At 54.9% G+C, this 23,079-nt stretch overlaps 1 protein-coding gene across 1 annotated transcript in view; it reads right to left on the reverse strand.

Annotated features, from left to right (window-relative positions):
- Nucleotides 1-23,079, reverse strand: part of CNGB1 (cyclic nucleotide gated channel subunit beta 1) — a 57,496-nt gene that overhangs the window by 10,255 nt on the left and 24,162 nt on the right. Inside the window, exons 19-28 of the mRNA XM_075836795.1 lie at nt 18,575-22,792; nt 15,779-15,935; nt 13,860-13,901; nt 13,598-13,651; nt 7,588-7,681; nt 6,401-6,457; nt 5,382-5,671; nt 4,616-4,863; nt 3,238-3,400; nt 1,892-1,957 (exon numbers count right to left, since the gene is read on the reverse strand). Of these exons, the coding sequence (XP_075692910.1) occupies nt 1,892-1,957; nt 3,238-3,400; nt 4,616-4,863; nt 5,382-5,671; nt 6,401-6,457; nt 7,588-7,681; nt 13,598-13,651; nt 13,860-13,901; nt 15,779-15,935; nt 18,575-22,792 (5,389 nt within the window). The remainder of the gene's footprint in view (nt 1-1,891; nt 1,958-3,237; nt 3,401-4,615; nt 4,864-5,381; nt 5,672-6,400; nt 6,458-7,587; nt 7,682-13,597; nt 13,652-13,859; nt 13,902-15,778; nt 15,936-18,574; nt 22,793-23,079) is intronic.

Consider the following 23,079-nt stretch of genomic DNA (forward strand, 5'->3'; position numbering starts at 1 on the left):
GTTCACGGCACAACTTGGACTTAAGTGCTGTGCGGTTGCGCACTACTCACTTCCGGACGCCGTTCACTGCGTTATTGAGGCGCCGCCTTCCCTCTCGGATGCGCCAACGGACATCTTAGAAATAAGGTAACGGCTACATTTAAATCTATTTAGTTTCAGCTGTGTGCTGACTATTTAAATCCTCTTATCACACTTATCCAGCACCCCCTGAAGGAGCCAGGGGCGAAACGCGCGTTTCGGGTGTTGGACAGTAGATATGGCTGATGGTGGGTGAAGGATCATGCAATACAGGGTCCTATGGTTCTTCATTAGTATCTATATTGACTTTGTTATGGTGGAACTATGGTCCTATCATGTGAATTATGGTCGTGCATATAGTGTGTGTATATATAGCGGGTGTATATATATATATATATATAGCGGGTGTATATATAGCGGGTGTATATATAGCGGGTGTATACATAGCGGGTGTATACATAGCGGGTGTATACATAGCGGGTGTATACATAGCGGGTGTATACATAGCGGGTGTATACATAGCGGGTGTATACATAGCGGGTGTATATATAGCGGGTGTATACATAGCGGGTGTATACATAGCGGGTGTATACATAGCGGGTGTATACATAGCGGGTGTATACATAGCGGGTGTATACATAGCGGGTGTATACATAGCGGGTGTATATATAGCGGGTGTATATATATATATAGTATGTCACTTTTGAATTGACTTGAGCGATCACCATTTTTTGCCCTCCCATGATATACACGGTCTTTGTGTGTACTTTTTGTGCATTTGTTTTTATGGGTGTACTCTTTTATGGGCGTACTCATTCATGGGCGTACTCATTCATGGGCGTACTCTTTCATGGGCGTACTCTTTTATGGGCGTACTCTTTTATGGGCGTACTCTTTCATGGGCGTACTCTTTCATGGGCGTACTCTTTCATGGGCGTACTCTTTCATGGGCGTACTCTTTCATGGGCGTACTCTTTCATGGGCGTACTCTTTCATGGGCGTACTCTTTCATGGGCGTACTCTTTCATGGGCGTACTCTTTCATGGGCGTACTCTTTCATGGGCGTACTCTTTCATGGGCGTACTCTTTCATGGGCGTACTCTTTCATGGGCGTACTCTTTCATGGGCGTACTCTTTCATGGGCGTACTCTTTCATGGGCGTACTCTTTCATGGGCGTACTCTTTCATGGGCGTACTCTTTCATGGGCGTACTCTTTCATGGGCGTACTCTTTCATGGGCGTACTCTTTTATGGGCGTACTCTTTTATGGGCGTACTCTTTTATGGGCGTACTCTTTTATGGGCGTACTCTTTTATGGGCGTACTCTTTTATGGGCGTACTTTTTTTATGGGCGTACTCTTTTATGGGTGTACTCTTTTATGGGCGTACTCTTTTATGACGGTACTCCTGTTCGTGTGTCTATAAATAAAGATGTTTGTATTTTTTCTATACGATGATGGATCTGGTCCTATTATAGCATCTAAGGGAAGTTTTCTCGGTTTACATATCTTATGTGGGTCCCATATGCAAGGAGCATATATTGGTTATATGACCTTTGAACTATAGGTATCCTTTCTCGTTTAATCCCTGGTGAGATGGTTCGGACCCGGCGTCCGAGGACTTGATAAGGGATCGGGGCTTATGTAGAAATCCTGCGGAGATGTAGAGTAGTGAAAAGTCAACGTACTAATAAGAAAACAAAGATGGCGCATCGACCTCCTCAAGCTGAAGCCCAAGTGTCGGGACTCAGGACTCATCTAATCTCAGAGGGAACAACAAGGGAGAAGATCAAAAGACAAGACGATCACAGGGATCAGGGAGAGTCCTATGGCAGCTGGGAGGAGAAGGGGGTACATGACAGTTTTGGACTTACTCTTCTTCCTCGGGAGCTTCTGACGCATCGTCTCCATTTTCTGCATCAGACGGTGTCCTCTTCCGGCTGTAAGAACAAATACCGGGAGTGACCTCTGTGCGTTATGTGTCAGCCATTTTATGTCACAGTTCATGACCCCAGACAGGTCACTGAGCTCCAGAAATGGGGCGATCCTCTAGGGAACCATTAATGGGAGCGGGGTGCAAACTACAAGTCAGCCGCACTTGTGAAAGGTCAGGGCAACCCGAAAACTAAGTGAATGGCAGGAGGGCAGAGGTGGCGAGGTGGCAGGAGGGCTGGGGGCAGAGGTGGTAGGAGGGCAGAGGTGGCAGTAGGGCAGTGGTGGCAGGAGGGCTGGGGCAGATGTGGTAGGAGGGCAGAGGTGGCAGGAGGGCTGGGGGCAGAGGTGGTAGGAGGGAAGAGGTGGCAGGAGGGAAGAGGTGGCGATGTGGCAGGAGGGCAGACATGGCAGGGGGCAGAGGTGGCAGTAGGGCAGAGGTGGCAGGAGGGCTGGGGCAGATGTGGTAGGAGGGCAGAGGTGGCAGGAGGGCTGGGGGCAGAGGTGGTAGGAGGGAAGAGGTGGCAGGAGGGAAGAGGTGGCGATGTGGCAGGAGGGCAGACATGGCAGGGGGCAGAGGTGGCAGGAGGGCAGAGGTGGTGAGGTGGCAGGAGGGCAGAGGTGGCAGGGGGCAAAGGTGGCAGGGGGCAGAGGTGGCAGGAGGGCAGAGGTTGCAGGAGGGTAGAGTTGGCAGGAGGGTAGAGGTGGCAGGGGGGCAGAGGTGGCAGGAGGGTAGAGGTAGCAGGGGGGCAGAGGTGGCAGGAGGGTAGAGATAGCAGGGGGGCAGAGGTGGCAGGAGGGCAGAGGTGGCAGGGGGCAGAGGTGGCAGGAGGGTAGAGGTGGCAGGAGGGTAGAGGTAGCAGGGGGGCAGAGGTGGCAGGAGGGCAGAGGTGGCAGGGGGCAGAGGTGGCAGGAGGGTAGAGGTAGCAGGGGGCAGAGGTGGCAGGAGGGCAGATGTGGCAGGAGGGCAGAGGTGGCAGGAGGGTAGAGGTGGCAGGAGGGCAGAGGTGGCAGAGGTGGCAGGAGGGTAGAGGTGGCAGGAGGGTAGAGGTAGCAGGGGGCAGAGGTGGCAGGAGGGCAGAGGTGGCAGGAGGGCAGAGGTGGCAGGAGGGTAGAGGTGGCAGAGGATCTCTGCTGCTCTTAAGACCTGATGAATTTAACTGGTGGAACCTCATCTGGTAGTAACGGACTTCTCTACTGGTTAGAAGACACCCCCTACCCACGTCTCATGTGCTGGTCCCATTATTACCAGACATTGGGGACCACTGCAGATTGGGGGAGTCATTACCTCTTTGCCGGTAGTGAAGTTCCTGGAACAGTAAGAGTTCTGTGTTTGTAGGGCGATACGGGGGGGTTAAAGGAAGCCCCCGGTCCTAGAGCTTCTGTGATGCTGCCGGAGTCCACGTCCTCAATGCTGACGGCAGGGTTTCTGAAGGACGTCACATCTGGAACTGTCAGACATAGAAGACGGTTATACACAGACACTATGGACGGACGGGATAGACCAGGCTGGCGGGGTCACCATCGTTCTATCCCCTCACATTAGACCCCATTGCCTTGTGGCCACCAGGACAGTGGACGTAATGTAATCTGAGGAGTGGTCATCCTCCAAAAACATGTCCTCACTCCTTACCACCAATCAGGCCACATATAGGACTACTAGGCCACGCCCAACTGATGTGTGGATAGGAGAGGCCCCGCCTCCAGCAGCCGGACGTTAGAAGACTTGGGGCTCATTCACACAAATAAATTGGATTTTGTTTTTCTACTGAAAGATATTCGTGACCTGGAGAGCGCCCGTCACAACCAATCTGGGGATGACGACACATACGGTAATACTGCGCTACCACAGGACGGACATCACACAGGGGCCTCATTTCACACGCGGCCGGTCCTCACATGGTGACCACAGCACGGGATAATATTCCCACAGGTGGGGATCATCAGACTTTAGACCAGTGGTTGCTGGCGGTCAGGGCATGCTGGGAGTTGTTGTGTCACAACAGGCTGGAGACCAATCAGATCTAAATTATTGTCTAGAAAGAAAGCCATGTGACTCACTACACGGGCCCGCAATACTACAAGCGGCTCCGGCTCGTTACACCACATTGATGATGATGATGGTGGTGGTGGTGGAGGTGATGGTGGTGGTGGTGGAGGTGATGATGGTGGTGGTGGTGGTGATGATGATGATGATGATGATGGTGGTGGTGATGGTGGTGGTGATGGTGGTGATGATGGTGGTGGAGGTGATGATGGTGGTGGTGGTGGTGATGATGGTGGTGGTGGTGATGATGATGGTGGTGGTGATGGTGGTGGTGGTGATGGTGGTGGTGATGATGATGGTGGTGATGATGGTGGTGGTGGTGTGGGTGGTGGTGGTGATGATGGTGGTGGTGGTGATCATGATGGTGATGGAGGTGGTGATGATGGTGGTGGTGGTGATGATGATGATGATGGTGGTGGTGATGGTGGTGATGATGATGATGGTGGTGGTGGTGGTGATGATGGTGGTGGTGGTGAGGGTGGTGGTGATGATGATGGTGATAGTGGTGGGGATACTGGTGGATCACCAGGTGAGGACCCTCCTGTGTTTCCAGCTTCAGGGACACACGTTACCAGAATCACATAAAGCACCAGTCACTACAGGCATCACAGGTGTCTACCTACGGCATGGCGGGGGGAGCCGCTGTCCCCCTGGAAGGTGGGATTTAGCACCCCATTTCTGAAGCTGAGAGGGAGAGAAGGAGCTTGGTAGTGGGGAACATTAGGAAGCTCGTCTAAGGCTTCTGGGAAGGCGGCTTGTGAGCGGCGACCATCACGACCAGGCACCAGTCGGGACAATTCTACGTCAGCGCTGTGGTGGGACATGACGGTGAAACCTACAGAGCAGGCAAAGCGCTGGAGCTGGCACCTAATGAGCAGGAGAAAGCGTAAGAGGAGGAGCCAAGATCATACACGTTATTACGTAAAGAAGACGCACGCGCCACGTAACGCGGGGGCCATGATTAAAACAATTCATTATTTACAATTGCCGATCAACTCTAATCGCTAATTATTTCATTGACTGATACATCCAAAATCTACCGCAAATAGCGCGCCGCACTATAGACCACGGAACTGGGGCTCATCCACATTATATACACGGAGTATACAGGTGGCGGCCATTCAGTGTACACGGTCTGTAGCAGTGAAGATGATCTACGTGCCTCCCTATAACCATAGCGTCCGCGGAGAATGGGCCGCTGAGCCCCTAACATGGCGGTCACGCTACGTAACTCCATCTGAGAGGAGTCTAGGACGACGTCATGAATATCTCCAACTGCGCCTGTTTGTACAGTTAGAGCAGAGTCTACTTTCTCGATATATCGTTATTAAGCAATGGCGCTTCTCTGCGTGATCACCCGTGTGGTCGCATGCGCCAATAGATACCACGGAACTGCATCTGTAAAGTCTGAGCGCACCGATGAGCGGGACGTAGCTGCAGTGTAAGAGCGTGCGCCCAAACAACGTCTATTCAGATTCTGCTCAGTGTCCACATATGCGCAGTCCGAGATGTTCATGACGTCGTCCTGGACTCCGATCCAGCGCAGAGCGATGATGTCATGAGCCGAGGCGTTACATGAGGTGAACGCAGTGTCCCGTTCTCCGCAGACGCGATGTTTGTCGTGGGCACATAGATCATCTTTACCGCTACAGACCCCCCCATGAATGTCCGCCACCTGTATACTCCGTGTATATAACCAGACATGTGAATGAGCCCCAGTTCAGTTTTCTCGTCTACATTAATGGCCGCCACTTATATAACACCAAGCGCTGGTTTACGGGACTTCCTGCGATCTCCGGTGTGGAGTCCCTGCTATTCTAGAGAACTCCGCGCAGCGATTATATATAACGATGCAGCCGCTACAGCTTCACTATCCATACGTCGTGCGGCGCGTCCCGCTGGGAACTCCCCACATTCTTCTGTCATTTACTTGCGGTTTATTATGTGGCATTTTATTAGGGATTAGTGCGAGATGTTTTATACCGATCGGCAATTGTAAATAATGAATAAGTCACAACCGTGTTCTCAAATCCCCCAGCGCTCAGATCGTCCACACACAAAAACATCCGTCACGTCGCACCCAAGATCCATAGTACTGTAACGCTCCCTCACTGCGGGGTCCGCGTACACTGCACCCATCAATCAGGATAACCAGAGTGATAGACCATGCACCCATCCCACCATGCTGCCTGAGTATGTGTCAGTCTACACTGAAGTTCTGGCATTCTATTCATGAAACAGAACAGACCCTTCCAGATAATGCAGAGCTGCAGGGGATTGTGGGAGGACAGAGCGGCTTTAAATGATAAGATGAACCACAGCACATATAATAACCCTATGGTAATTATCAGTAAGAATGATGCATCTGTGGCGGGGGATGAGGATCAAGGTGAGGCATTCATACATCTGCTGTGCCATTACCCAAATCTTCAGCTGAAATACAAACTGCCTGTTCCAGAGCCTGCAAAAAACACAGACAACATGTCATATATCATAAGAGCACGCGTGACAGGAGGATGTGACATCAGAACCGCCGTGACAGGAGGTTGTGACATCAGAGCGCCCAAGACAGGAGGATGTGACATCAGAGCCGCCGTGACAAGAGGATGTGACATCAGAGCCGCCGTGACAGGAGGATGTGACATCAGAGCCGCCGTGACAGGAGGATGTGACATCAGAGCACACGTGACAGGACGATGTGACATCAGAGCCGCCATGACAGGAGGTTGTGACAGCAGAACCGCCGTGACAGGAGGTTGTGACATCAGACCGCCCATGACAGGAGGATGTGACATCAGAGCCGCCGTGACAAGAGGATGTGACATCAGAGCCGCCATGACAGGAGGATGTGACATCAGAGCCGCGTGACAGGAGGATGTGACATCAGAGCACCCGTGACAGGACGATGTGACATCAGAGCCGCCATGACAGGAGGTTGTGACATCAGAGCCCCCATGACAGGAGGATGTGACATCAGAGCCGCCGTCACATGAGGTTGTGACATCAGAGCCTCCGTGACAGGAGGATGTGACATCAGAGCCCCCATGACAGGAGGATGTGACATCAGAGCCACCGTGACAGGAGGATGTGACATCAGAGCCGCCGTGACAGGAGGATGTGACATCAGAGCCCCCATGACAGGAGGATGTGACATCAGAGCCGCCGTGACAGGAGGATGTGACATCAGAGCCCCCATGACAGGAGGATGTGACATCAGAGCCACCGTGACAGGAGGATGTGACATCAGAGCCGCCACGATATCAGAGCCGCCGTGACAGGAGGATGTGACATCAGAGCCCCCATGACAGGAGGATGTGACATCAGAGCCGCCGTGACAGGAGGTTGTGACATCAGAGCCCCCATGACAGGAGGATGTGACATCAGAGCCGCCGTGACAGGAGGTTGTGACATCAGAGCGCCCATGACAGGAGGATGTGACATCAGAGCCGCCTTGACTGGAGGTTGTGACATCAGAGCCCCCATGACAGGAGGATGTGACATCAGAGCCGCCGTGACAGGAGGATGTGACATCAGAGCCGCCGTGACAGGAGGATGTGACATCAGAGCCGCCGTGACATGAAGATATGTTACCTGCATGTATTGTGTGCTCACCACCTCTTCAACAACTGTGGGTGGCAGAACGGCCGTGTCCAGACATTCCGGGGGTCCCTGCACCGTCACCTGACTGAGAGATTGTTCCAGTTATCGGCATGTGTCACCAATATACAATAATCACCAGTCCTGGCAAAATGTCACTTACTGTTTTCTGACCCCGGAATCCTACACACAGACTTCACCCGCTACTTACTGACCCCCCAGAACCACACCCGCTACATACTGACGCCCAAAGCCCCACCCGCCACGTACTGACACCCAGAATCCCACCCGCCACATACTGACCCCCAGAACCCTACCCGCCACCTACTGAATCCCAGAACCCCACCCGCCATCTACTGACGCCCAGAACCCCACCCGCCATCTACTGACGCCCAGAACCCCACCCGCCATCTACTGACGCCCAGAACCCCACCTGCCACATACAAACGCCCAGAGCCCCACCCGCTACACACTGACCCCCAAAGCCCCACACGCTACACACTGACCTCCAGAGCCCCACACGCTACATACTGACTCCCAGAAACCCACCCGCCACATACTGACGCCCAGAACCCCACCGGCCACATACGGACCCCCTGTACCCCACCCGCCACATACTGACTCCCAGAACCCCACCCGCCATCTACTGACGCCCAGAACCCCACCTGCCACATACAAACGCCCAGAGCCCCACCCGCTACACACTGACCCCCAAAGCCCCACACGCTACACACTGACCCCCAGAGCCCCACACGCTACATACTGACTCCCAGAAACCCACCCGCCACATACTGACGCCCAGAACCCCACCGGCCACATACGGACCCCCTGTACCCCACCCGCCACATACTGACTCCCAGTACCCCACCCGCCACATACTGACTCCCAGAACCACACCCGCCACATACAAACGCCCAGAGCCCCACCCGCTACACACTGACCCCCAAAGCCCCACACGCTACACACTGACCCCTAGAGCCCCACACGCTACATACTGACTCCCAGAACCCTACCCGCCACATACTTACCCCCAGAACCCCACCCACCACCCAGAACCCCATCCGCCACATACTGACTCCCAGTACCCCACCCGCCACATACTGACGCTCAGAACCCCACACATCACCCAGTACCCCACCCGCCACATACTGACTACGAGTACCCCACCCGCCACATACTGACCCCCAGAACCCCACCCACCACCCCACCCGCTACATACTGATGCTCAGAACCCCACCCGCCACATACTGACTCCCAGAATCCCACCCGCCGCATACTGACTCCCAGTACCCCACCCGCCGCATACTGACTCCCAGAACCCCACCCGCCACATACTGGCCCCCAGAACCCCACCCGCCACATACTGACCCCCAGAACCCCACCCGCCACATACGGAATCCCAGAACCCCACCCGCCACATACTGACGCCCAGAACCCCACCCGCCACATACTGACCCCCAGAACCCCACCAGCCACATACTGACCCACAGAACCCCACCCACCACCCAGAACCCCACCCGCCACATACGGAATCCCAGAACCCCATCCGCCACATTCTGACCCCCAGAACCCCACCCTCCACATACTGACGCCCAGAATCCCACCCGCCACATATTGACCCCCAGAACCCCACCCGCCACATACTGACCCCCAGAACCCCACCCGCCACATACGGAATCCCAGAACCCCACTCGCCACATACGGACTCCCAGTACCCCACCCGCCACATACTGACGCCCAGAACCCCACCCGCCACATACGGACTCCCAGTACCCCACCCGCCACATACGGACGCCCAGAACCCCACCCGCCACATACGGACGCCCAGAACCCCACCCGCCACATACGGACGCCCAGAACCCCACCCGCAACATACTGACGCCCAGAACCCCACCCGCCACATACGGACTCCCAGTACCCCACCCGCCACATACGGACGCCCAGAACCCCACCCGCCACATACTGACGCCCAGAACCCCACCCGCCACATACGGAATCCCAGAACCCCACCCGCCACATATGGCGCCCAGATCCCCACCCGCCAAATACTGGCGCCCAGAAGCCCACCCGCCACATACGGACGCCCAGAACCCCACCCGCCACATACTGAACCCCAGAGCCCCACCTGCCACATACTGATGCTCCGTACCCCACCCGCCACATACTGACTCCCAGTACCCCACCCGCCACATACTGAACCCCAGAGCCCCACCTGCCACATACTGATGCTCCGTACCCCACCCGCCACATACTGACTCCCAGTACCCCACCCGCCACATACAGACGCCCAGAACCCCACCTGCCACATACAGACTCCCAGAACCCCACTCGCCACATACGAACGCCCAGAACCCCACACACTACACACTGACCCCCCCAGAGCCACACCAGCTACACACTGACCCCAAAGCCCCACACGCTACACACTGACCCCCAGAGCCCCACCCGCCACATACTGACGCCCAGAACCCCACCCGCCACATACTGACCCCCAGAGCCCCACCAACTACATACTGACACCCAGAGTCCCACCCTCCACACTGCACCTCCTCAACACCGCTGACCACTTGTACCTCCTCCATACTGCTGACCTCCTCCACGCCACTGATCTCTTCCACGCCGCTGACCTCCTTCACACCGCTGACCTCCTCCACACCGCTGACCTCCTCCACCTCCTCCACACCGCTGACCTCCTCCAAACTGCTGACCTCCTCTACCTCCTCCATACTGCTGACCTCCTCCACACTGCTGACCTCCTCTACCTCTTCCACACTGCTGACCTCCTCTACCTCCTCCACACTGCTGACCTCCTCCACACTGCTGACCTCCTCCACACTGCTGACCTCCTCTACCTCCTCCACACTGCTGACCTCCTCCACCTCAACACCGCTGACCTCCTCCACACTGCTGACCTCCTCCACACTGCTGAACTCCTCCACACTGCTGAACTCCTCCACACTGCTGAACTCCTCTACCTCCTCCACACTGCTGACCTCCTCCACACTGCTGACCTCCTCCACACTGCTGACCTCCTCCACACTGCTGACCTCCTCCACACCGCTGACCTCCTCCACACCGCTGACCTCCTCCACACCGCTGACCTCCTCCACACCGCTGACCTCCTCCACACTGCTGACCTCCTCCACACTGCTGACCTCCTCTACCTCCTCCACACCGCTGACCTCCTCCAAACTTCTGACCTCCTCCACAGTGCTGACCACCTCCACCCCGCTGGCCTCCCCAAAGCCCCACACGCTACACACTGACCCCCAGAGCCCCACACGCTACATACTGACTCCCAGAGCCCCACCCGCCACATACTGACGCCCAGAACCCCACCCGCCACATACTGACCCCCAGAGCCCCACCAACTACATACTGACACCCAGAGCCCCACCCTCCACACTGCACCTCCTCCACACCGCTGACCACTTGTACCTCCTCCATACTGCTGACCTCCTCCACGCCACTGACCTCCTTCACACCGCTGACCTCCTCCACACCACTGACCTCCTCCACACTGTTGACCTCCTCTACCTCCTCCACACCGCTGACCTCCTCTCCCTCCTCCACACTGCTGATCTCCTCCACACTGCTGACCTCCTCTACCTCCTCCACACTGATGACCTCCTCCTCCTCCACACTGCTGACCTCCTCTACCTCTTCCACACTGCTGACCTCCTCTACCTCCTCCACACTGCTGACCTCCTCTACCTCCTCCACACTGCAGACCTCCTCCACACCGCTGACCTCCTCCACACTGCTGACCTCCTCTACCTCCTCCACACCGCTGACCTCCTCCAAACTTCTGACCTCCTCCACACCGCTGACCACCTCCACACCGCTGACCTCCTCCACCTCGCTGACCTCCTCCACACTGCTGACCTCCTCCACACTGCTGACCTCCTCCACATTGCTGACCTCCTCAACACCGCTGACCTCCTCTACCTCCTCCACACTGCTGACCTCCTCTACCTCCTCCACACTACTGACCTCCTCTACCTCCTGCACAATGCTGACCTCCTCCACACTGCTGACCTCCTCCACACTGCTGACCTCCTCCACACTGCTGACCTCCTCCACACTGCTGACCTCCTCCACACTGCTGACCTCCTCCACACTGCTGACCTCCTCCACACTGCTGACCTCCTCCACACCGCTGACCTCCTCCACAATGCTGACCTCCTCCACAATGCTGACCTCCTCTACCTCCTCCACACTGCTGACCTCCTCCACACTGCTGACCTCCTCTACCTCCTCCACACTGCTGACCACCTCCACACCGCTGACCTCCTTCACCTCCTCCACACCGCTGACCTCCTCCACAATGCTGACCTCCTCCACACTGCTGACCTCCTCCACCCTGCTGACCTCTACCTCCTCCACACCGCTGACCTCCTCCACACTGCTGACCTCCTCTACCTCCTTCACACTGCTGACCTCCTCCACACCGCGGACCTCCTCCACACCGCGGACCTCCTCTACCTCCTCCACACCGCGGACCTCCTCTACCTCCTCCACACTGCTGACCTCCTCTACACTGCTGACCTCCTCCACACTGTTGACCTCCTCTACCTCCTCCACACCGCTGACCTCCTCCACCCTGCTGACCTCCTCCAAACTTCTGACCTCCTCCACACTCCTGACCACCTCCACACCGCCGACCTCCTCTACCTCCTCCTCACCGCTGACCTCCTCCACACCGCTGACCTCCTCCACACTGCTGACCTCCTCCACACTGCTGACCACCTCCACACCGCTGACCTCCTCTACCTCCTCCACACCGCTGACCTCCTCTCCCTCCTCCACACCGCGGACATCCTCCACACCGCTGACCTCCTCCACACCGCTGACCTCCTCCACACCGCTGACCTCCTCCACACTGCTGACCTCCTCCACACTGCTGACCTCCTCCACCCTGCTGACCTCTACCTCCTCCACACCGCTGACCTCCTCCACACTGCTGACCTCCTCTACACCGCTGACCTCCTCCTCTACACCGCTGACCTCCTCTACCTCCTCCACACTGCTGACCTCCTCCACACTGCTGACCTCCTCCACACTGCTGACCTCCTCCACACTGCTGACCTCCTCTACCTCCTCCACACTGCTGACCTCCTCCACACCGCTGACCTCCTCCACACTGCTGACCTCCTCTACACCGCTGACCTCCTCCACACTGCTGACCTCCTCTACCTCCTCCATACTGCTGACCTCCTCCACACTGCTGACCTCCTCCACACTGCTGACCTCCTCTACCTCCTCCACACCGCTGACCTCCTCCAAACTTCTGACCTCCTCCACAGTGCTGACCACCTCCACCCCGCTGGCCTCCCCAAAGCCCCACACGCTACACACTGACCCCCAGAGCCCCACACGCTACATACTGACTCCCAGAGCCCCACCCGCCACATACTGACGCCCAGAACCCCACCCGCCACATACTGACCCCCAGAGCCCCACCAACTACATACTGACACCCAGAGCCCCACCCTCCACACTGCACCTCCTCCACACCGCTGACCACTTGTACCTCCTCCATACTGCTGACCTCCTCCACGCCACTGACCTCCTTCACACCGCTGACCTCCTCCACACTGTTGACCTCCTCTACCTCCTCCACACCGCTGACCTCCTCTCCCTCCTCCACACTGCTGACCTCCTCCACCTCCTCCACACTGCTGACCTCCTCTACCTCCTCCACACCGCTGACCTCCTCCACACTGCTGACCTCCTCCACAGTTTGATGATGAATGATGGGGATTGTACCTTCCTTCTCCCTCCAGGGTCGCTCATGGCTGCAGCTGGTGCGGAGGGCTCCGGATTACTGTCCGTGTAACACGATCCCCTCAGCACAGGGACAGTAACTAAGGGAAGCGCAGCTGTAACTAGGGAAGAGCCAGGGTTGCTAGGGAAGAGCCAGGGTTGCTAGGGAAGAGCCAGGGTTGCTAGGACACCATCCCCAGGGAGGGAACTGCACGTCAGGACATCATCTGCTACTTACAGCATCACCCGCGTCTCCTCATCACTGTCACTGTGATAGCACGACATCTGCAGCCTGCAAGATACGGAGGGGGGTGAACATGACAGCACCCCGGACATGACAGCCCCCCCCCCAGACATGACAGCCCAGCCCCTCCAGAACATGACAGCGCCCCAGACATGACAGCCCAGCCCCTCCAGAACATGACAGCACCCCAGAACACTACTGCTTATATATTACTCATAAAGTCCCTGGGGGGAATCTGACGCGTTCTGCTTCTTACTCAGATTCATCTTCATCTTCTTCCAATATCCAGGAAAGTCTCCTGAGAAGAGAGAAAAGAGGAGCTCTACATCCAGGAGATGACATAAAGAGGAGCTCTACATCCAGGAGGCGACATAAAGAGGAGCTCTACATCCAGGAGGCGACATAAAGAGGAGCTCTACATCCAGGAGACGACATAAAGAGGAGCTCTACATCCAGGAGACGACATAAAGAGGAGCTCTACATCCAGGAGACGACATAAAGAGGAGCTCTACATCCAGGAGATGACATAAAGAGGAGCTCTACATCCAGGAGGCGACATAAAGAGGAGCTCTACATCCAGGAGACGACATAAAGAGGAGCTCTACATCCAGGAGGCGACATAAAGAGGAGCTCTACATCCAGGAGGCGACATAAAGAGGAGCTCTACATCCAGGAGACGACATAAAGAGGAGCTCTACATCCAGGAGACGACATAAAGAGGAGCTCTACATCCAGGAGATGACATAAAGAGGAGCTCTACATCCAGGAGATGACATAAAGAGGAGCTCTACATCCAGGAGGCGACATAAAGAGGAGCTCTACATCCAGGAGACGACATAAAGAGGAGCTCTACATCCAGGAGATGACATAAAGAGGAGCTCTACATCCAGGAGGCGACATAAAGAGGAGCTCTACATCCAGGAGGCGACATAAAGAGGAGCTCTACATCCAGGAGACGACATAAAGAGGAGCTCTACATCCAGGAGGCGACATAAAGAGGAGCTCTACATCCAGGAGACGACATAAAGAGGAGCTCTACATCCAGGAGGCGACATAAAGAGGAGCTCTACATCCAGGAGACGACATAAAGAGGAGCTCTACATCCAGGAGATGACATAAAGAGGAGCTCTACATCCAGGAGATGACATAAAGAGGAGCTCTACATCCAGGAGATGACATAAAGAGGAGCTCTACATCCAGGAGACGACATAAAGAGGAGCTCTACATCCAGGAGACGACATAAAGAGGAGCTCTACATCCAGGAGATGACATAAAGAGGAGCTCTACATCCAGGAGGCGACATAAAGAGGAGCTCTACATCCAGGAGATGACATAAAGAGGAGCTCTACATCCAGGAGGCGACATAAAGAGGAGCTCTACATCCAGGAGGCGACATAAAGAGGAGCTCTACATCCAGGAGGCGACATAAAGAGGAGCTCTACATCCAGGAGACGACATAAAGAGGAGCTCTACATCCAGGAGATGACATAAAGAGGAGCTCTACATCCAGGAGGCGACATAAAGAGGAGCTCTACATCCAGGAGGCGACATAAAGAGGAGCTCTACATCCAGGAGACGACATAAAGAGGAGCTCTACATCCAGGAGATGACATAAAGAGGAGCTCTACATCCAGGAGACGACATAAAGAGGAGCTCTACATCCAGGAGATGACATAAAGAGGAGCTCTACATCCAGGAGACGACATAAAGAGGAGCTCTACATCCACCACACACATTGCCCTCTACTCACTCATTCTCGGACTCCATTATTTCTCTTTCCACCCTGGGCCAGAAATGACAGAATTAGCGCTCAGGAGTAACGAGGAAGAGGCAGGAACATGGCGTTTAATCAAAATCTCAGTGACTTTCTGTGGGGTCATTTACTTATTGGGAGTGTGTGGAGGCTGCAACAAAGCCAGGCTTTTATGTAGTGGCAGTGAATGTGCCTGGAATTTTCTCAGGACTTCTTTCTCCAGAGTTGTGATAACGGGGAGACTATATACCGGCTCTCCAGCCGTATTCCCTGCCACGGTCTTCTTTTTTGGGTGGTCATTGTCTGCCATGACTGTGGGTAATGCCACTTATTATGGGGATGAAGTGAAGTGTGTGTTTGTCTGGGGGTGGGGAGCAGATATGGTCCATAGTGGAGATCACCCATCACATAATACTCCTCACCCTTTCCCTTCCTCATGTTCTTGTGGTCTTGAGAGCGAGACAGGAACCTCAGGATCTGCTCCGACTTCTTTGACGCTCACGTCTGGCGCAGCCTCATCTTCCAGGTGGGAATTTGCGGCTTCAGTCACCAGGCTTTTATCCTCTGACCCCTCCGCTACTGGAGAGAGAGAGAGATGACAAGCTCTGATTGTGGAGCCCAGGGCCGGTCTATGATGTACGTGTGGACAGTCACCCCCTATGTGGACATGTAGGACTGCCATGTGGTAGTGACATTCACCCAAACCCAGCAACATGGGCACAGAATCCCCAGCTAACGCCAGAGGGAGCGGTGGAAGAGTGGCCTGTCCAAAGAGCGCTGGCGGTCAGTAGATGGTAACCAGGACTGGATGGTGCTCAAGGTAGTATCATGTGCAAAGGTCAGGCAGGTTCATCAGCGGAAGCGGTGACTAGGGTGTGGGCCTAGAGGTCAGTAATTAGGTCATGGAATGGATCTTGTAGAGGGAAGGGTTCTATGTATTTATATCCATGTACATGTGAGTGCAGATATTCCTCCAGAGATAGGTGTGTATCTCTACCCCCGGGGGAGAAGAGTGTGGGCACATCCAATGCATTCCCACTGCCTGCCCTCCCACCCTCGCCAGGTAATGAGATTTCATGGGGGGGGGCCATAAGCAGTCCCATGCCCCCCCCCCTTGCACATGTCATACAGATGTGCACAGACAAGGTATAAGAGGGGCGCAGGCATGCTGATCCTGCGCTTGCTCCTGCCTCCCTCACCAGACACCACCAGCTCGGTTTCCTGCTCCCCGGCCCCACCAACGGACCTCTCCTCTCCAGGTCTCCTCTCCTGGTCTCCTCTCCTATCCTCTCCTGGTCTCCTCTCCTCTCCAGGTCTCCTCTCCTCTCCAGGTCTCCTCTCCTCTCCAGGTCTCCTCTCCTCTCCTGGTCTCGTCTCCTCTCCTCTCCTGGTCTCCTCTCCTCTCCTCTCCAGGTCTCCTCTCCTCTCCAGGTCTTCTCTCCTCTCCTGGTCTCGTCTCCTCTCCTCTCCTCTCCAGGTCTCCTCTCCTCTCCAGGTCTCCTCTCCTCTCCAGGTCTCCTCTCCTCTCCAGGTCTCCTCTCCTCTCCAGGTCTCCTCTCCTCTCCAGGTCTCCTCTCCTCTCCAGGTCTCCTCTCCTCTCCAGGTCTCCTCTCCTCTCCAGGTCTCCTCTCCTCTCCAGGTCTCCTCTCCTCTCCAGGTCTCCTCACCTCTCCAGGTCTCCTCACCTCTCCAGGTCTCCTCTCCTGGTCTCCTCTCCTGGTCTCCTCTCCTCTCCTGGTCTCCTCTCCTGGTCTCCTCTCCTCTCCTGGTCTCCTCTCCTCTCCTGGTCTCCTCTCCTCTCCTCTCCTGGTCTCCTCTCCAGGTCTCCTGGTCTCCTCTCCAGGTCTCCTATCCTCTCCAGGTCTCCTCTCCTCTCCAGGTCTCCTCTCCTCTCCAGGTCTCCTCTCCTCTCCAGGTCTCCTCTCCTCTCCTGGTCTCCTCTCCTCTCCTGGTCTCCTCTCCTCTCCTGGTCTCCTCTCCTCTCCTGGTCTCCTCTCCTCTCCTGGTCTCCTCTCCTCTCCTGGTCTCCTCTCCTCTCCTGGTCTGGTCTCCTCTCCTGGTCTTCTCTCCTCTCCTGGTCTCCTCTCCTGGTCTTCTCTCCTCTCCTGGTCTTCTCTCCTCTCCTGGTCTTCTCTCCTCTCCTGGTCTTCTCTCCTCTCCTGGTCTTCTCTCCTCTCAACTCACTCCACCAAAGGATCCCATGCACCGCTAAGTATTGTCCCCCTCTCTCTCCCTCTCCTACCCTTCCACCACATCTAACCCCAACTTCCCCTGGTAACCATTTTCCTTCCTTGGTAACCCATCACGCAGGCCGTCTGAACTCACGCTACGGGCTCTGGACCGCAACCCTTTCAGCTACAACTCCCTTTCTCCTTCCCTACAGCCCCTTATTGTGTAGGTACAGGGGTAGTTAGAGCCGGGTGGGGTGGGTGCACGGTAACTTGTATGTTCAGGTGAGTGGGTGGGTGTTATTATAGTGTTGTAATATATTGTACTGATGCTGTGCCACGTGTAGTGTCAGTGTATTCAGCACATATTAAGTGGTTATGTGGATCGGGATGCACGGATATTATACTGTGATTAGTTACGGTGTTTGGTGTATTTTATATCGCAGTGTGATTACGGTCTGTAATAATAAAATATTACCGTTATTTACTATACACTTGTATTTATTCCCTTACAAAGTCATTAGATTGACGTTAATACAAGAGAAAGGCAGGGAGCGCGGCAGAACCCTAGTGACCCCATATAAAGGAGGTATTAAGAGTGGGGGGCACCAGCAAGTGAACCCCACTATTACACCAGCCCTAGAACAGATCTAAGCCTGGCCGACTTAATATGTGGCTGCATGGGAGAAGCCAGACAATGACTTCTATATGACTCATAAAGATTATCATATAAACATCTTCCCCGGAGCTCCTGGTCCCTCCACCTACATGAAAGCCGTATATAAAAGACTCCTGTGGCCTCCTCCCCCTCTAGGTGGCAAGAATATCTCACAACCCTCCTTCATATAGCAAACACCACCCAGGCCGTGCCACCAGGAATGCGGCACCGACTCACAGCTCTCCCGAAGACAAGAGAACCTAAAAGCCTTGTCTCCCGGTAATGACCCTCGCTCCCTCACCCCCAGCCCCGGAATATCACAGAGATCATAATCATGAGGGGAGATCAGTGGACATGACATTATACCCCCGGGATCTTCACGTCTTCTGTACCTTCTCCTTCCTGTGACTCTTTGGTAGAATCCAGTGCAGCAGCTTCAGGACTGATTTCCATCTCCTCCACGTACAACGAGGTCTTTCCTGCAATATTACAGGGGCCAGAAGTAGGGAAGCAGCCAATACGGTCAAGTCTTTTTTGATCCGGCATGGCCGCCTCTTCAGGTTGACCCTCTGCAGCCACCAATTCTTCTCCAGCGGGGGTTACTGTACAATCATCATTTAGTAGAATCTCCTCATGCTCATGGGTTAGTCCCTTAATTTGGGCAGCAGTGACCCTTTCCTCCATGTGAAGGTCCATTTCATCATGCTGGACCTCCTTTTCCAGGGGTGGTGTGGTCTGAGTGAGTTGTTCTTCCATTTGGATCAGTATTTCCTGATCATCCGATGATCGCCTTTTGTCGGTGGTTGGGCACGCCGTGTCCTCTGTTTGGGTCTCTCTCTCCTCAGTTTGAATCTTCCAGTTCTCCAGTTGTGGATCCATTTCCGCACGGTCATCTGTGGGAATTTCACCTTCTTTGTGGCTTTTGGTTTGGTTTTCCACCACGGTCTGCGATTGTTTTCCTTCTGCAGCTTCGTCTCTTGCATCATTGAGCTGTGTTGGACTCTCAGTTTGGTGGAATGTATCTGTCATTTTGTCTCCTGAGACTTGCAAAGATGTGGTGCCATCTCCTGGCAGACAGAGAGCAGTGGCCTCCTGAGGCTGGACATTTCTGCCTCCCGGACGGTCAGCCTCTACACCTTGTATGTCAGGTATACCATCATCTTCATCATTTGCTTGCACCATCTTGTTTCGTGTTTCCACTTGGTTTGGTAGGTGATCTCTGATGGGCGGCTCATGGTGGCTCTCTGCCTCATGGTGGCTCTCTGCCTCATCGACATCTTGCTCTTCTATTTGCGCCTGTTCGATCTGTAATGTCTTCCGCTCAGCATTGGGCATATTCCCATTATCCTTCGCCTCATGCCGTTTTTTATCCAGATCTTCCGTCTGCAGCAAGTTTGTTGGTCGCTGTGCAGGTTTGTCCTCTCCTTGGGCTGTGATCTGGTCTCCCGAAAGAACAATCTGCTCATATTCTTGATGTTGTTCTTCATATAAATCCTCGGCAGCTTTGGGTTGACATCGGCTTTTCTTTTCATTCAGATCATCTTGAGGATATTCAGTTCTGAACGGACTTTGTTCTCCATCTCTGTGAATTGTCAAGTCACGAATGTGATCACAGTTTGGTTGAGTTCCTTCCTTTTGTTCATATTCTCCTGTTATGTTCTCCGCTCTTGTAGATCGTCCATCACTCAGACCCTGCACTCCCTCGTCATTCCTTGTAGACCGTCCATCACTCAGACCCTGCACTCCCTCGTCATTCCTTGTAAACCGTCCATCGCTCGGACCCTGCACTCCCTCGTCATTCCTTGTAGACCGTCCATCACTCAGACCCTGCACTCCCTCGTCATTCCTTGTAGACCGTCCATCGCTCAGACCCTGCACTCCCTCGTCATTCCTTGTAGACCGTCCATCACTCAGACCCTGCACTCCCTCGTCATTCCTTGTAGACCGTCCATCACTCAGACCCTGCACTCCCTCGTCATTCCTTGTAGACCGTCCATCGCTCAGACCCTGCACTCCCTCGTCATTCCTTGTAGACCGTCCATCACTCAGACCCTGCACTCCCTCGTCATTCCTTGTAGACCGTCCATCACTCAGACCCTGCACTCCCTCGTCATTCCTTGTAGACCGTCCATCGCTCAGACCCTGCACTCCCTCGTCATTCCTTGTAGACCGTCCATCGCTCAGACCCTGCACTCCCTCGTCATTCCTTGTAGACCGTCCATCGCTCAGACCCTGCACTCCCTCGTCATTCCTTGTAGACCGTCCATCACTCAGACCCTGCACTCCCTCGTCATTCCTTGTAGACCGTCCATCACTCAGACCCTGCACTCCCTCGTCATTCCTTGTAGACCGTCCATCGCTCAGACCCTGCACTCCCTCGTCATTCCTTGTAGACCGTCCATCACTCAGACCCTGCACTCCCTCGTCATTCCTTGTAGACCGTCCATCACTCAGACCCTGCACTCCCTCGTCATTCCTTGTAGACCGTCCATCGCTCAGACCCTGCACTCCCTCGTTATTCCTTGTAGACTGTCCATCACTCAGACCCTGCACTCCCTCGTCATTCCTTGTAGACTGTCCATCACTCAGACCCTGCACTCCCTCGTCATTCCTTGTAGACTGTCCATCGCTCGGACCCTGCACTCCCTCGTCATTCCTTGTAGACTGTCCATCACTCAGACCATGCACTCCCTCGTCATTCCTTGTAGACTGTCCATCGCTCGGACCCTGCACTCCCTCGTCATTCCTTGTAGACTGTCCATCGCTCGGACCCTGCACTCCCTCGTCATTCCTTGTAGACTGTCCATCGCTCGGACCCTGCACTCCCTCGTCATTCCTTGTAGACTGTCCATCGCTCGGACCCTGCACTCCCTCGTGATTCCTTGTAGACTGTCCATCGCTCGGACCCTGCACTCCCTCGTCATTCCTTGTAGACCGTCCATCGCTCGGACCCTGCACTCCCTCGTCATTCCTTGTAGACCGTCCATCGCTCAGACCCTGCACTCCCTCGTCATTCCTTGTAGACCGTTCATCACTCAGACCCTGCACTCCATCGTCATTCCTTGTAGACCGTCCATCGCTCGGACCCTGCACTCCCTCGTCATTCCTTGTAGACCGTCCATCGCTCAGACCCTGCACTCCCTCGTCATTCCTTGTAGACCGTCCATCACTCAGACCCTGCACTCCCTCGTCATTCCTTGTAAACCGTCCATCGCTCGGACCCTGCACTCCCTCGTCATTCCTTGTAGACCGTTCATCACTCAGACCCTGCACTCCATCGTCATTCCTTGTAGACCGTCCATCGCTCGGACCCTGCACTCCCTCGTCATTCCTTGTAGACCGTCCATCGCTCAGACCCTGCACTCCCTCGTCATTCCTTGTAGACCGTCCATCACTCAGACCCTGCACTCCCTCGTCATTCCTTGTAAACCGTCCATCGCTCGGACCCTGCACTCCCTCGTCATTCCTTGTAGACCGTCCATCACTCAGACCCTGCACTCCCTCGTCATTCCTTGTAGACCGTCCATCGCTCAGACCCTGCACTCCCTCGTCATTCCTTGTAGACCGTCCATCACTCAGACCCTGCACTCCCTCGTCATTCCTTGTAGACTGTCCATCACTCAGACCCTGCACTCCCTCGTCATTTCTTGTAGACCGTCCATCGCTCGGACCCTGCACTCCCTCGTCATTCCTTGTAGACCGTCCATCGCTCGGACCCTGCACTCCCTCGTCATTCCTTGTAGACCGTCCATCCCTCGAACCATGCACTCCCTCGTCATTCCTTGTAGACCGTCCATCGCTCAGACCCTGCACTCCCTCGTCATTTCTTGTAGACCGTCCATCGCTCGGACCCTGCACTCCCTCGTCATTCCTTGTAGACCGTCCATCGCTCAGACCCTGCACTCCCTCGTCATTCCTTGTAGACCGTCCATCGCTCGGACCCTGCACTCCCTCGTCATTCCTTGTAGACCGTCCATCACTCAGACCCTGCACTCCCTCGTCATTACTTGTAGACCGTCCATCACTCAGACCCTGCACTCCCTCGTCATTTCTTGTAGACCGTCCACCACTCGGACCCTGCACTCCCTCTTCATTCCTTGTAGACCGTCCATCGCTCGGACCCTGCACTCCCTCGTCATTCCTTGTAGACCGTCCATCGCTCAGACCCTGCACTCCCTCGTCATTCCTTGTAGAACGTCCATCGCTCGGACCCTGCACTCCCTCGTCATTCCCTGTAGACCGTCCATCGCTCGGACCCTGCACTCCCTCGTCATTCCTTGTAGACTGTCCATCACTCAGACCCTGCACTTCCTCTTCTTCATATATTCCAGGATAATCTTTCTGGTTCATGTCCCTGTGCTCAATTCTCCGGCCTCTGGTCACTTGGAGAATATGTTCCCTGATCTCCACGGTGATGTCTTCGCTGCGCTCCAATCCATTGGTTTTATGGGTTTCTTGCGGCCTCTCTAGGATATTCTGCTCTTTCTTGGTCTCATATTGGAACGTTTTCTCCATCTCTGATATGTCCGTGCTCTTTCCACCCTGGTCCACGTTCTCGTCTGCGTTGAAGCCTCTTCTCAGCTCTTCAGGGACCATGATCGGATCCCTCCCTGGAAGGAGCAGGGCACGATGTTACCGGGCGGTTCCTAAGCCAGTGACAGCGGCATTTACTACAAGCTCATATCAGTCGCCTTGGTCTAGAGCATGGGCAAAGAAATACCCAGCAGGTACCTGCAGTGACTATCGCCCACCCATTACATTCTATACACAAGACTGCAATCAGTCCCTTAGCAAAAATATTTCTGGAAAGGACTTTAGCTTGGAATCTCGGTGCAGACCAGAGACCGGTGGCCGCCAGCGTCCGATCAAAATAAAAAAGATTATCAGGGTGACAGGT

This window comes from Rhinoderma darwinii, chromosome 9 (assembly GCF_050947455.1).
Source record: "Rhinoderma darwinii isolate aRhiDar2 chromosome 9, aRhiDar2.hap1, whole genome shotgun sequence".
NCBI lineage: Eukaryota > Metazoa > Chordata > Amphibia > Anura > Rhinodermatidae > Rhinoderma > Rhinoderma darwinii.